The sequence below is a fragment of the Coregonus clupeaformis genome, unplaced genomic scaffold (assembly GCF_020615455.1).
Source record: "Coregonus clupeaformis isolate EN_2021a unplaced genomic scaffold, ASM2061545v1 scaf2745, whole genome shotgun sequence".
NCBI classification, from domain to species: Eukaryota; Metazoa; Chordata; class Actinopteri; order Salmoniformes; family Salmonidae; genus Coregonus; species Coregonus clupeaformis.
The window spans coordinates 22,501-37,938 of NW_025536199.1; the positions used below are offsets into that span (position 1 = coordinate 22,501).

Here is a 15,438-nt window from a genome sequence, read left to right on the forward strand (position 1 = left end):
GTCTAAAGTAGTGCACTATATAGGGAATAGGGTGCCATTCTCTGGTCTAAAGTAGTGCACTATATAGGGAATAGGGTGCCATTCTCTGGTCTAAAGTAGTGCACTATATAGGGAATAGGGTGTCATTCTCTGGTCTAAAGTAGTGCACTATATAGGGAATAGGGTGCCATTCTCTGGTCTAAAGTAGTGCACTATATAGGGAATAGGGTGCCATTCTCTGGTCTAAAGTAGTGCACTATATAGGGAATAGGGTGCCATTCTCTGGTCTAAAGTAGTGCACTATATAGGGAATAGGGTGCCATTCTCTGGTCTAAAGTAGTGCACTATATAGGGAATAGGGTGCCATTCTCTGGTCTAAAGTAGTGCACTATATAGGGAATAGGGTGCCATTCTCTGGTCTAAAGTAGTGCACTATATAGGGAATAGGGTGCCATTCTCTGGTCTAAAGTAGTGCACTATATAGGGAATAGGGTGCCATTCTCTGGTCTAAAGTAGTGCACTATATAGGGAATAGGGTGCCATTCTCTGGTCTAAAGTAGTGCACTATATAGGGAATAGGGTGCCATTCTCTGGTCTAAAGTAGTGCACTATATAGGGAATAGGGTACCATTCTCTGGTCTAAAGTAGTGCACTATATAGGGAATAGGGTGCCATTCTCTGGTCTAAAGTAGTGCACTATATAGGGAATAGGGTGCCATTCTCTGGTCTAAAGTAGTGCACTATATAGGGAATAGGGTACCATTCTCTGGTCTAAAGTAGTGCACTATATAGGGAATAGGGAGCCATTTGGGACGCAGCCAGGAAGAACACACTTACACTGGTGCTGTTGAGGAAGTTGCCAATGGCCAAAAGCGTTGCTAGGATGCGCTTAAAGGTTTTGTTTTTGGCGAGCTGCTCCATACCTAGTTTTAGGTCGAAAAGAGGCTCTGCTATCTCCTGCACAGGGACCAAGAGAAGAGATGAAGAACCTTTAGGGAAAACAAACTGCATCAAACAGGCTAACACAGGCTAACACAGGCTAACACAGGCTAACACAGGCTAACACAGGCTAACACAGGCTAACACAGGCTAAAACAGGCTAACACAGGCTAACACAGGCTAACACAGGCTAACACAGGCTAGGCAGTCAGTGAGGATTCACAGTCCACTACACTAGTGCTGCAGAGACTGTGAGCACAGTGTGTGCGTGTGCGTGTGTGTAGATGTGCGTGTGCGTGTGTGTATATGTGTGTGGGGTGCTTGCTATAGACAGAGATACCAACGATGTGTAATTGACAGAGATTCAGAGGTGATAACAGAAACACAGAGAGAACAGAATCTGCCTATCCTGGACAAACTGTTGATATTCTCCCTCCCCATCCCATCCATAACCATGAGGCTGTTGATATTCTCCCTCCCCATCCCATCCATAACCATGAGGCTGTTGATATTCTCCCTTCCCATCCCATCCATAACCATGAGGCTGTTGATATTCTCCCTCCCCATCCCATCCATAACCATGAGGCTGTTGATATTCTCCCTCCCCATCCCATCCATAACCATGAGGGGAATATTCTGCTGTTGTTGAGCTGCCCGTCTGACAACACCGACCAGCGCTGCTCTGCTGGTGAGGCTTTGGATACCCACGGTTCCTACAGCACATGACGACAGATGACTGGAAGAGCTTTAAGATGACGTACAGCTGCGTAGAGACTTAAGCAGACCACTCGCCTGGGCCCAGACGTGTTTTTCTGCAGGAAGCACGAGGACATAACGAGAGCAGGACAGACTAGATGCTTTAGGGGTACGGGACCCCCGATCCTACCTTCTCCAGGGTTTCATAGTTGAGTTTGAAGGCCCAGAGCTGTAGTCGAGCGGTGAGGCCGCTGATGGACGACAGGGTGAGGAGGAACTGTTCCGCCGAGCCCAGGGGGACGTCAGGGTTGGCCAGCTGAGCCTCCTGGATCTTCTGCTTCTCTTCCTCACTAGGAGTCATCGTCAGGATTTTCTACGAGAGAACAGACGACTGGAGTTAGAGGAGGAGAGGCATGGATTTGGACCACAGGAAATCAGAGGACTGACTGGGGGGCGGCAGGTAGCTTTAGTGGTTAAGAGCGTTGTGCCAGTAACCGCAAGGTCGCTGGTTCTAATCCCCGAGCCGACTAGGTGAAAAATCTGTCGATGTGCCCTTGAGCAAGGCACTTAACCCTAATTCCTCCTGTAAGTCGCTCTGGATAAGAGCGTCTGCTAAATGACTAAAAAAGGAAAGTGTGAGTGGTAGACATTGATGTATGTTTTTGTTATTTAAAAAGGTGGTTTGTTGACAGAGATTTTCAGGTACACATGTAGTCGTTGACAGTAAACATGAATTAAAACTACACTAGAGGAATACTGTAGTTCTCCTCCATAACACTTCATAGGTCACTGACGTTCTATGTCTGAGTACACTGACCCTGGTGTAACAGCACCATCTAGTGGTAGAAAGGCAGTATTACCTCTATGCCCTCCTTGTTGATGGCAAACTCGTCAAAGTTGAGGATGGCGGTCTTGATGATGTGGACAGCTGGCAGCACAGTCATGCCGATGTTAATGGCGTTACTTCTCTTAGAATCTAACACCAGTATCTCCGCCTTCTTCACTTCTGCCCCTTTCTGCACGGATAAACAACACAGAAAGGTTTACAATTAACCAACAGAGATTACAGTTAGTATTTGCTTTGACTTCATTCCTGCTTTACAGTACTGGAGACAGTTTTAGACCTATAGTTTACACAGGCAGTCCAATTTAGATTCTTTAGGCAAATTATTTGGCATATCTGATATTTTCCTTAATGCCGTAAACAGCAACAAAAACACGTGGAAATGTGATCTTTTGATTTCTGAGTTGATGTAAGGCCTCACCTTTAGAGCCACGGGCAGCTCCTTGGCCTTGGACTCAAACAGGTGTTCCAACTTGGCCGTATCCACGGTAACCTTATCCAGCGACGCCCACACTGTCCCGCGTCCGAATTTACACTTCCTGGGACTGTCTGACTGTTTGAGTTCCTTCCAGAACAACTTGACCGTCTTCCTCTTCTTGGCAAAGGCCAGGTCTGGAGCCTGGGAGGAGGAGGAGGAGGAGGAGGAAGGGGGAGGAGGGGGAGCTCCAGGAGGAGGCGGAGGTGGTGGTGGAGGAGGAGGGGGACTCATACCTGGAGCCCCGGGGGGAGGAGGAGGAGGAGGAGGAGGAGGAGGGGCGGAGCCTAGTCCAGGCATGGGTGGAGGAGGAGGTGGGATTCCACCACCAGGCCGACCAACCCCCACGTCGTAGACGTCCACGTCCAGAACGTCTATATCCTCCTCCTCCATAAGGTCAGAGAAGTCCAGGTCTTTAATCTTCAGGGCTCTGGAGCTGGGTTGGAGCTGGTCCCAGGCATCGGTCTGTCGGTCCCTGGCCAGAGGGGTCATCTGGGTGTTCTCCAGGCTGCGGGCGTGGGTCTCCGCGTCGATGCTGTACTGCGGCCGGACACGCCGGTGCTGCTCCTCTGCCAGCCTGGCCCGCGCCGCCTGGGCACTGCCACCCAGACCCTCCAGCTCTGCCCTCCTGGAGCTGCTGTCCTCGCTGGGTAGAGGCTGGGCCTGGTGGGCCTGGAGGAAAGGATCAGTTAGATTCATCCAGGAATCAGTCGATCAAGGCTATCCGTATCGATTTGAAAATGTGGGAATCGAAGACTGAAAATTACAAATTTGAGTGATGTTTTCCAAAGCGTGACAGACGTGTTTAAATTAAAATAAACACAATGCTGTTTTTTTTATTCAGCTTTCCCCCCTGCTGTAGATCAGTAAGCATGTGTTCAGCTCTTTAAAAAAATAAAAATAAATCTTTTTACCCCTTTTTCTCCCCAATTTCGTGATATCCAATTGGTAGTTACAGTCTTGTCCCATCGCTGCAACTCCCCTACGGACTCGGGAGAGGCGAAGGTCGAGAGCCATGTGTCCTCCGAAACACAACCCCGCCAAGCCGCACTGCTTCTTGACACACTGCTCGCTTAACCCGGAAACCAGCCGCACCAATGTGCAACTGGCGACCGAAGTCAGCGTGCACGCACCCGGCCCGCCACAAGGAGTCGCTAGAGTGCGATGGGACAAGGACATCCCTTAGCATGTGTTCAGCTCTTTAACTCTGCTATAGATCACTTCGATTAATCGGTCCTAGCACCCATCAACTAATGGATTCTGAAAGACTTCTAAAAAAAGGTCTAGCTGTCTAAGGCACAGTTTCAGGCCTCATGTCTAGTCGGTATTTTGGTATTTTTGGCATTTTATTAGGATCACCATTAGATGTTGCAAAAGCAGCAGCTACTCTTCCTGGGGTCCACACAAAACATGAAACATGACATAATACAGAACATTAATAGACAAGAACAGCTCAAGGACAGAACTACATAAAAATGTTTAAAAAAGGCACACGTAGCCTACATATCAATACATACACACAAACTATCTAAGTTTGAATCTGACCTACTGCCCCTTGACACTTGCCTGACGACTTATTTTAATTTTTTTGTCATTTAGCAGACGCTCTTATCCAGAGCGACTTACAGTTAAGTGAGTGCATACATTTTCATACTTTTTCATACTGGCCCCCCCGTGGGAATCGAACCCACAACCTTGGCGTTGCAAGCGCCATGCTCTACCAACTGAGCTACACGATTCAAACGGAATTGTTCCGCTGCTGTGTGTTCACTACATACTTCAGTCTGAGACGGCCGTCGTTGAAATCGTTTGGGGTGACGTCAAAATGGGGGGGTGTTGTACAAAACAATAGTCATCAGCGATTGGATCATCTCTAACCAATCAAAGGATCAAAGCCAATGACACATTTTATTTAAACGCTGCTTTACCCACGTGTGTTCTGGCTCTGGCCCAACCCATTGGTTTCTGGGACCAATCAGAACAGTTAGAATGTGTTCACGTTCTAGAAATTGGAACTCAGATCCAGACTCATTGCGGAGAAGAATCTAACGTCTGTCGGCGTGGCCTAGCATTTGTCCAAGCAAGGAGTTTAGGTAGCCAGGCAACGTTGACACAACCTCTCGATATCTTTCCCCACTGTCATCCTCTCTCTATCTGTTCAATAAAGTTAGAACGTTTATTATTTTTAATTTTTTTTAACTACACTAATTCATTCCTACCTTGAGGCTGGATAGACGTTCCTTCAGAATGCTACCAGCCCTGCCCAGCCCTCTGCGGTCCTCTGCCTCTCCGGAGAGGCTGTCCTCGGGGTCGAGGTTGGGGTCAGGGTCGATGCCTGACGGGCTCTTCAGGGGACCGGCTGAGGAGTTCTTGGCGTACAGCATGTTCAGCATGAACTTCCTCTCGTCGGAGAGGGTGTTATGCTGCTCCACCACACTGCCCTGCTGCTGGACACTGACACCTACAGGACAGGAGGGGAAGAACAACCGCATGTTACGATCAGAATATTCACACACATAGCATTTATATATATATATATATATATATATATATATATATATATATATCTTTGTACAAAAAAATGACATTACAAAAAAAAAATGACAGCAACTCCATGCTACGTTGTTGTACCCACATCTTTCACAGGTCATTGAAAGCTGCAGTTCTACACAACCTGGCATTTCAAAATGCAATAGAAACATTATTCTCTTTTCCTGCACTCCTTAACAGATTTCCATACAACATGTAATAATAAGAAATCTTCCATCTGAACCGGCCAACATGCGAGCGCAGTTCCTCTAGTAGATCCTAAGAGTATCATACTACCAGCTTTCTGAGCTAGACAGCAATACTAACTCACCAACTGGCTACCAGCGACCCTGTCCCCTTTACCGCAACACTCATCACCACAGACCCAATCCATCTACAGCAAATCTAAGTCCCAAATGTTCTTTATATATCAGGGGTATTCAACTCTTACCCTACGCAGTCTGGAGCCTGCTGGTTTTCTGTTCTACCCAAAAATGGAATTGGTGCCCCAGGTCTAAAACCAGTCCCTGATTAGAGGGGAAGAATGGAAAAATGGCAGTGGAACTGGTTTCCAGGTCCAGAGTTGAGTTTGAGGGCTCTATATAATGCACTACATTTGAACAGGGCCCATAGCGCTAGTCAAAAACAGTGCACTATCTAGGGAACAGGGTGGCGTTTGGAACGGAGACCAACACTCCTCACCAATTGACCCTGCCCTCTGCGTCGCAGCACGTTCCCTGTCAGTCAGAATCAGAACAGGAAAGGGAAACCAGATCCTCATCTGTTAGTATAAACATGTCTAACCCCTCCTGACTGGGCTGGTTTTGGATCCTGGTGGGACGTTGGAGGCCATAAGGGCCATGGTCAGGTTGGAGTCCCAAATGGTACCCTATACCCTTTTAGAGAGCACTACCTATTGACCAGAGCCTTTTGGACCCTGGTCCTCTGGTCAAACGGTAGTGGAATAGGGTGCCATTTGGGATGCAGGCCAAGACTGTTTAGGACTGGGTCATTAGTCTCCTGGCCACTGGGGGGAGGAAGAGATGGAATCTGCCATGTTATCTTCAAAGCCAGACACAATGAAAATATTTTGGTTTGAAATGTGCTACTGGATGTGAGCATTCCATGACAGAGTGTTGCTGCCCTCTGGAGTCTGAAGGACCAAACAGAGTGTTGCTGCCCTCTGGAGTCTGAAGGACCAAACAGAGTGTTGCTGCCCTGTGGAGTCTGAAGGACCAAACAGAGTGTTGCTGCCCTCTGGAGTCTGGAGGACCAAACAGAGTGTTGCTGCCCTCTGGAGTCTGAAGGACCAAACAGAGTGTTGCTGCCCTCTGGAGTCTGAAGGACCAAACAGAGTGTTGCTGCCCTCTGGAGTCTGGAGGACCAAACAGAGTGTTGCTGCCCTCTGGAGTCTGAAGGACCAAACAGAGTGTTGCTGCCCTCTGGAGTCTAAAGGACCAAACAGAGTGTTGCTGCCCTCTGGAGTCTGAAGGACCAAACAGAGTGTTGCTGCCCTCTGGAGTCTGAAGGACCAAACAGAGTGTTGCTGCCCTCTGGAGTCTGAAGGACCAAACAGAGTGTTGCTGCCCTCTGGAGTCTGAAGGATCAAACAGAGTGTTGCTGCCCTCTGGAGTCTGAAGGACCAAACAGAGTGTTGCTGCCCTCTGGAGTCTGAAGGATCAAACAGAGTGTTGCTGCCCTCTGGAGTCTGAAGGAACAAACAGAGTGTTGCTGCCCTCTGGAGTCTGAAGGATCAAACAGAGTGTTGCTGCCCTCTGGAGTCTGAAGGATCAAACAGAGTGTTGCTGCCCTCTGGAGTCTGAAGGATCAAACAGAGTGTTGCTGCCCTCTGGAGTCTGAAGGATCAAACAGAGTGTTGCTGCCCTCTGGAGTCTGAAGGACCAAACAGAGTGTTGCTGCCCTCTGGAGTCTGGAGGACCAAACAGAGTGTTGCTGCCCTCTGGAGTCTGAAGGACCAAACAGAGTGTTGCTGCCCTCTGGAGTCTGAAGGACCAAACAGAGTGTTGCTGCCCTCTGGAGTCTGAAGGATCAAACAGAGTGTTGCTGCCCTCTGGAGTCTGAAGGATCAAACAGAGTGTTGCTGCCCTCTGGAGTCTGAAGGATCAAACAGAGTGTTGCTGCCCTCTGGAGTCTGAAGGACCAAACAGAGTGTTGCTGCCCTGTGGAGTCTGAAGGATCAAACAGAGTGTTGCTGCCCTCTGGAGTCTGAAGGACCAAACAGAGTGTTGCTGCCCTCTGGAGTCTGAAGGACCAAACAGAGTGTTGCTGCCCTCTGGAGTCTGAAGGACCAAACAGAGTGTTGCTGCCCTCTGGAGTCTGAAGGATCAAACAGAGTGTTGCTGCCCTCTGGAGTCTGAAGGATCAAACAGAGTGTTGCTGCCCTCTGGAGTCTAAAGGATCAAATAACTTAAAGAAGTCTCTGAAAGTGTAAAGAAAGTGATTGTGTGTCTTGGACTTGTGTGTCTGTGAGCTCTGATTGTCTATCCTAACCGAGTTCCACTAGATGTCACAATAATCCCACTAACTACCTTGGTCTCTATTGAATTCAGTTCATCTGCAGGTGCCACCTATGGTAGGGGTTCACAAACCTCTGGTTCTCAGTTGTGACCCACCCAAAAGGAGTTCTCTTGTGGCCCTACAGATAACCTAAGGAATGTTTGTAGCCACAACCTTGTAAGTAACTTAGCTGAAACCCATTAGAAATCATCCACGAACCCTCCAGTGGGTCCCAATCCACCATTCTGGAAACAAATTATACACTTTCAAGCTGGTCCCTGTATAGTTCAAATACAGTCACTTTCAAGCTGGTCCCTGTATAGTTCAAATACAGTCACTTTCAAGCTGGTCTGTGTATAGTTTACATACAGTCAGTAGACAGGCTGGTCCCTGTATAATATACAGTCAGTAGACAGGCCGGTCCCTGTATAATATACAGTCAGTAGACAGGCCGGTCCCTGTATAATATACAGTCAGTAGACAGGCCGGTCCCTGTATAATATACAGTCAGTAGACAGGCTGGTCCCTGTATAATATACAGTCAGTAGACAGGCTGGTCCCTGTATAATATACAGTCAGTAGACAGGCCCAGTAGACAGGCCGGTCCCTGTATAATATACAGTCAGTAGACAGGCCGGTCCCTGTATAATATACAGTCAGTAGACAGGCCGGTCCCTGTATAATATACAGTCAGTAGACAGGCCGGTCCCTGTATAATATACAGTCAGTAGACAGGCCCAGTAGACAGGCCGGTCCCTGTATAATATACAGTCAGTAGACAGGCCGGTCCCTGTATAATATACAGTCAGTAGACAGGCCGGTCCCTGTATAATATACAGTCAGTAGACAGGCTGGTCCCTGTATAATATACAGTCAGTAGACAGGCCGGTCCCTGTATAATATACAGTCAGTAGACAGGCTGGTCCCTGTATAATATACAGTCAGTAGACAGGCCGGTCCCTGTATAATATACAGTCAGTAGACAGGCCGGTCCCTGTATAATATACAGTCTGTAGACAGGCCGGTCCCTGTATAATATACAGTCAGTAGACAGGCTGGTCCCTGTATAATATACAGTCAGTAGACAGGCCGGTCCCTGTATAATATACAGTCAGTAGACAGGCCGGTCCCTGTATAATATACAGTCAGTAGACAGGCCGGTCCCTGTATAATATACAGTCAGTAGACAGGCCGGTCCCTGTATAATATACAGTCAGTAGACAGGCCGGTCCCTGTATAATATACAGTCAGTAGACAGGCCGGTCCCTGTATAATATACAGTCAGTAGACAGGCCGGTCCCTGTATAATATACAGTCAGTAGACAGGCCGGTCCCTGTATAATATACAGTCAGTAGACAGGCCGGTCCCTGTATAATATACAGTCAGTAGACAGGCCGGTCCCTGTATAATATACAGTCAGTAGACAGGCCGGTCCCTGTATAATATACAGTCAGTAGACAGGCCGGTCCCTGTATAATATACAGTCAGTAGACAGGCCGGTCCCTGTATAATATACAGTCAGTAGACAGGCCGGTCCCTGTATAATATACAGTCAGTAGACAGGCCGGTCCCTGTATAATATACAGTCAGTAGACAGGCCGGTCCCTGTATAATATACAGTCAGTAGACAGGCCGGTCCCTGTATAATATACAGTCAGTAGACAGGCCGTCCCTGTATAATATACAGTCAGTAGACAGGCCGGTCCCTGTATAATATACAGTCAGTAGACAGGCCGGTCCCTGTATAATATACAGTCAGTAGACAGGCCGGTCCCTGTATAATATACAGTCAGTAGACAGGCCGGTCCCTGTATAATATACAGTCAGTAGACAGGCCGGTCCCTGTATAATATACAGTCAGTAGACAGGCCGGTCCCTGTATAATATACAGTCAGTAGACAGGCCGGTCCCTGTATAATATACAGTCAGTAGACAGGCCGGTCCCTGTATAATATACAGTCAGTAGACAGGCCGGTCCCTGTATAATATACAGTCAGTAGACAGGCCGGTCCCTGTATAATATACAGTCAGTAGACAGGCCGGTCCCTGTATAATATACAGTCAGTAGACAGGCCGGTCCCTGTATAATATACAGTCAGTAGACTGGCCGGTCCCTGTATAATATACAGTCAGTAGACAGGCCGGTCCCTGTATAATATACAGTCTGTAGACAGGCCGGTCCCTGTATAATATACAGTCTGTAGACAGGCCGGTCCCTGTATAATATACAGTCTGTAGACAGGCCGGTCCCTGTATAATATACAGTCAGTAGACAGGCCGGTCCCTGTATAATATACAGTCTGTAGACAGGCCGGTCCCTGTATAATATACAGTCAGTAGACAGGCCCAGTAGACAGGCTGGTCCCTGTATAATATACAGTCAGTAGACAGGCCGGTCCCTGTATAATATACAGTCAGTAGACAGGCCGGTCCCTGTATAATATACAGTCTGTAGACTGTAGACAGTCAGTCAGAGCTCAATGATGAAGACACTATAGAAAGACAGACAGAACGGCAGACAGAACGACAGACAGAACGACAGACAGAACGACAGACAGTACGACAGACAGTACGACAGACAGAACGGCAGACAGAACGACAGACAGAACGACAGACAGAACGGAAGGGGCAGAGAGGATGTGGAGTTAAAAGGAGCGGGTCGGATGTTATTCTCTTGCCTGGTTCATTATGGGGAGCCTGTGTATCTGCTGGGTCAGGCTGCTCCAGGGTGCTCTGGATGGGGCCAGTCTCTCCTGAGACCTGCCCCCCTGTGTGGGGCTCTGGCTGGGGATCTGTTCCTGCACCGCTGGCCTGGAATGGGGCTGTTGGTACACACACAGACACACAGACACACAGACACACAGACACACAGACACACAGACACACAGACACACACACACACACACAGAAAAAAACCTGTAAGTAAACATTCACAACTGAATAAACTACATTTCAGATAACGTATGAGTGAATTTCCATTTGATACGTTACTGGCAGAGCGTAATGCCAGTGAGTGTACTTCAGAGAAATGCCCCCCAGACTCACATCAACGTGAAAGGCCCTCTGGCCTCCTCTGCCAACGTCTTTTCACTTGTCTGAGTGTGTGTGTAAGACAGACAGAGAGAGAGAGAGAGAAATGTCTCTGTTTCCCATGCCAATAAAGCCCTTTGAATTGAAATTGTATTGATGTAGAGAGGAGAGAGATGAGAGAGAGAGAGATAGAGAGGAGAGAGGAGAGATAGAGAGAGAGAGGAGAGAGAGATAGAGAGGAGAGAGAGAGAGAGAGAGAGAGAGAGAGAGAGAGAGAGAGAGAGAGAGAGAGAGAGAGAGAGAGAGAGAGAGAGTGATAGAGGAGAGAGATAAAGATAGAGATAGAGAGAGAGAGAGAGAGAGAGAGAGAGAGAGGAGAGAGAGAGATTGAGATAGAGAGAAATACTTGAATCAGTTATAGAACCCATTGCCCTTTATGGTTGTGAGGTCTGGGGTCAGCTCACCAACCAAGAATTCACAAAATGGGACAAACACCAAATTGAGACTCTGCATGCAGAATTCTGCAAAAATATCCTCAGTGTACAACGTAAAACACCAAATAATGCATTCGGGGCAGAATTAGGCCAATACCCACTAATTATAAAAATCCAGAAAACAGCCGTTAAAATTCTACAACTACCTAAAAGGAAGCGATTCCCAAACCTTCCATAACAAAGCCATCACCTACAGAGAGATTAACCTAGAGAAGAGTCCCCTAAGTAAGCTGGTCCTGGGGCTCTGTTCACAAACACAAACAGACCCCACAGAGCCCCAGGACAACAACACAATTAGACCCAACCAACTCATGAGAAAACAAAAAGATAATTACTTGACACATTGGAAAGAATTAACTAAAAAACAGAGCAAACTAGAATGCTATTTGGCCCTAAACAGAGAGTACACAGTGGCAGAATACCTGACCACTGTGACTGACCCAAACTTAAGGAAAGCTTTGACTATGTACAGACTCAGTGAGCATAGCCTTGCTATTGAGAAAGGCCGCCGTAGGCAGACCTGGCTCTCAAGAGAAGACAGGCCTTGTGCACACTGCCCACAAAATGAGGTGGAAACTGAGCTGCACTTCCTAACCTCCTGCCAAATGTATGATCATATTAGAGACACATATTTCCCTCAGATTACAGCGATCCACAAATAATTCCAAAACAAATACAATTTTGATAAACTCCCTTATCTATTGGGTGAAATACCACAGTATGACATCACAGCTGCAAGATTAGTGACCTGTTGCCACAAGAAAAGGGCAACCAGTGAAGAACAAACACCATTGTAAATACAACCCATATTTATGTTGATTTATTTTCCCATTTGTACTTTAACTCTATTTGCACGTTGTTACAACACTGTATATAGACATAATATGACATTTGAAATGTCTTTATTCTTTTGGAACATTTGTGAGTTTAATGTTTTTATTGTTTAATTCAATGTTGTTTATCTATTTCACTTGCTTTGGCAATGGTAACATACGTTTCCCATGACAATAAAGTCCTTAAATAGACAATTGAATTGATATAGAGAGGAGAGAAAGAGATATAGAGAGAGAGAGTAAGAATGTGTGTGTGTGTGTGTCTGCCAGTGTGTGTGTGCGTGTGTGTGCGTGTGTGTGTGTGTGTGTGCCTGCCAGTGTGTGTGTGTGTGTGTGTGTGCGTGTGTGTGTGTGTGTGCCTGCCAGTGTGTGTGTGCTTGCCTGTGTGTGTGTGTGTGTGTGTGTGTGTGTGTGTGTGTGTGTGTGTGTGTGTGTGTGTGCCAGTGTGTGCCAGTGTGTGCCAGTGTGTGGGGGGCAGTTTTCTGGGCCTCTCCATCATTTCCATGAGTTTACCAGAGGAACAGAATAGACAGAGAGGCTTTGAGTGGCCAGAGAGGGAGGGAGGGAGGGAGGGATGGAGAGAGGGAGGGAGGGATGGAGAGAGGGAGGGAGGGAGAGAGGGAGGGAGAAAGTGAGGGAGGGAGAAAGTGAGAGATGGAGGGAGGGAGAAAGTGAGAGATGGAGAGAGGGAGGGAGGGAGGGAGAGAGGGAGAGAGGGAGAGAGGGAGAGAGGGAGAGAGGGAGAGAGGGAGAGAGGGAGAGAGGGAGAGAGGGAGAGAGGGAGGGAGGGAGGGAGGGAGGGAGGGAGGGAGGGAGGGAGGGAGAAAGTGAGAGATGGAGGGAGGGAGGGAGGGAGGGGCTCTATAGCCAGACTTCCAGAGTCATGCTCTCAGGGGTCTGAGACTTCATGGGAAACTAGATGCCTCTCATCTGGTGTCAGAGCTGGGAGCCCAGACAGGACTAGTATTACTAGAGACGTTGGTTATGTCCTTATTACCCCAGCATGAGGGCCATTCACACGGGATTCATTTTTTCCAAACTGACTGTAATTCTTGATTATTTTTCATTCAATTGACCCTCATGACGGAAGCCTGGAGGTTTTTATTCTAGGTTTGAAGATATTCAACATCCTGTCTAGTTGATAATCGGCTACACTGGTAAATCGTGCTTGGCTTCCAAATGTACAGGTGTCCCCATAATATATACATTGAGGAAGTGTGATCAAATCAAATCAAATCAAATTTTATTGGTCACATGCGCCGAATACAACAGGTGCAGACATTACAGTGAAATGCTTACTTACAGCCCTTAACCAACAGTGCATTTATTTTAAACAAAAAAAGTAAGAATAAAACAACAACAAAAAAGTGTTGAGAAAAAAAGAGCAGAAATAAAATAACAGTAGGGAGGCTATATATACAGTGGGTTACCGGTGCAGAGTCAATGTGCGGGGGCACCGGCTAGTTGAGGTAGTTGAGGTAATATGTACATGTGGGTAGAGTTAAAGTGACTATGCATAAATACCTACCTCATAGTCCTCATCTTAGTGATCCACAGTCATTCCTCATGAAAAGTCCCTCTGTGAGCTGCTGAACAGCGCACTGGCACTTGAGATGCGTTTATGGATGAGAAAATGAACTTGCCATTTCCAAAAGGTTTAGCTCAGAGGGGAATCAGTGATGCCCTGCTTTGAGATCTGCTGCCTACGTCAACAGAGGGCTTCATTAAATAGGCCTAGACACAATAGCCTGGTTTGTTATCGCACATTTAATTAAACTGACGTATTTGGTGACGTTCAACTTCAGTTATTTGGCACAAAAAACATAAACAAAAGTATTGGCTGTTAAAGTTGATAACTGTAGGCCATTCATATGAAATATATGCACATCACTTGTTTTCTTGCTCAAACTACAAGCAGCACCTGTCAAACCCTGTAATGTCTCTCAAAAACACAGAACTAGTATTATCAGAGGGCCTTGGAGTTGGTCGGAAAACAGTAGGTTATTCTGGCTGGAAATGTTACTCTCCCGCCATGTAAAAATGACTGACAGATTCACAAAGGACTAAAATGACAGATGTGGTGTTTTGTGCTAAACTAACCCCGTCCAGATAGAGCTATGGTCTATTTTCTGGGGGTTTCCTATTCCAGGTCTATTCCTCCTCAGTAACTATTCCTATTCCAGGTCTATTCCCCCTCAGTAACTATTACTATTCCAGGTCTATTCCTCCTCTATTCCAGGTCTATTCCTCCTCTATTCCAGGTCTATCCCTCCTCAGTAACTATTCCTATTCCAGGTCTATTCCTCCTCAGTAACTATTCCTCCTCTATTCCAGGTCTATTCCTCCTCTATTCCAGGTCTATTCCTCCTCAGTAACTATTCCAGGTCTATTCCTCCTCAGTAACTATTCCTCCTCTATTCCAGGTCTATTCCTCCTCTATTCCAGGTCTATCCCTCCTCAGTAACTATTACTATTCCAGGTCTATTCCTCCTCAGTAACTATTACTATTCCAGGTCTATCCCTCCTCAGTAACTATTCCTCACTATTCCAGGTCTATCCCTCCTCAGTAACTATTACTATTCCAGGTCTATTCCTCCTCAGTAACTATTCCTCCTCTATATTCCTCCTCTATTCCAGGTCTATCCCTCCTCAGTAACTATTCCTATTCCAGGTCTATCCCTCCTCAGTAACTATTCCTATTCCAGGTCTATTCCTCCTCAGTAACTATTCCTCCTCTATTCCAGGTCTATTCCTCCTCTATTCCAGGTCTATCCCTCCTCAGTAACTATTCCTATTCCAGGTCTATCCCTCCTCAGTAACTAGTCCTATTCCAGGTCTATCCCTCCTCAGTAACTATTACTATTCCAGGTCTATTCCTCTTCAGTAACTATTACTATTCCAGGTCTATCCCTCCTCAGTAACTATTACTATTCCAGGTCTATTCCTCCTCAGTAACTATTACTATTCCAGGTCTATTCCTCCTTGTATCTATTCCAGGTCTATCCCTCCTCAGTAACTATTACTATTCCAGGTCTATCCCTCCTCAGTAACTATTACTATTCCAGGTCTATCCCTCCTCAGTAACTATTACTATTCCAGGT

At 46.8% G+C, this 15,438-nt stretch overlaps 1 protein-coding gene across 3 annotated transcripts in view; it reads right to left on the reverse strand.

Moving 5' to 3' along the window:
- The window catches only part of LOC121548374 (FH1/FH2 domain-containing protein 3-like), a 47,284-nt gene that overhangs the window by 19,008 nt on the left and 12,838 nt on the right, over positions 1 to 15,438 (reverse strand). For all 3 annotated transcript variants that reach the window (XM_045219788.1, XM_045219789.1, XM_041859817.2), the window contains 6 exons: positions 10,659 to 10,802; positions 5,153 to 5,394; positions 2,880 to 3,605; positions 2,475 to 2,630; positions 1,805 to 1,987; positions 817 to 936 (listed from right to left, as the gene is read on the reverse strand). In XM_045219788.1, the coding sequence (XP_045075723.1) occupies positions 817 to 936; positions 1,805 to 1,987; positions 2,475 to 2,630; positions 2,880 to 3,605; positions 5,153 to 5,394; positions 10,659 to 10,802 (1,571 nt within the window). The remainder of the gene's footprint in view (positions 1 to 816; positions 937 to 1,804; positions 1,988 to 2,474; positions 2,631 to 2,879; positions 3,606 to 5,152; positions 5,395 to 10,658; positions 10,803 to 15,438) is intronic.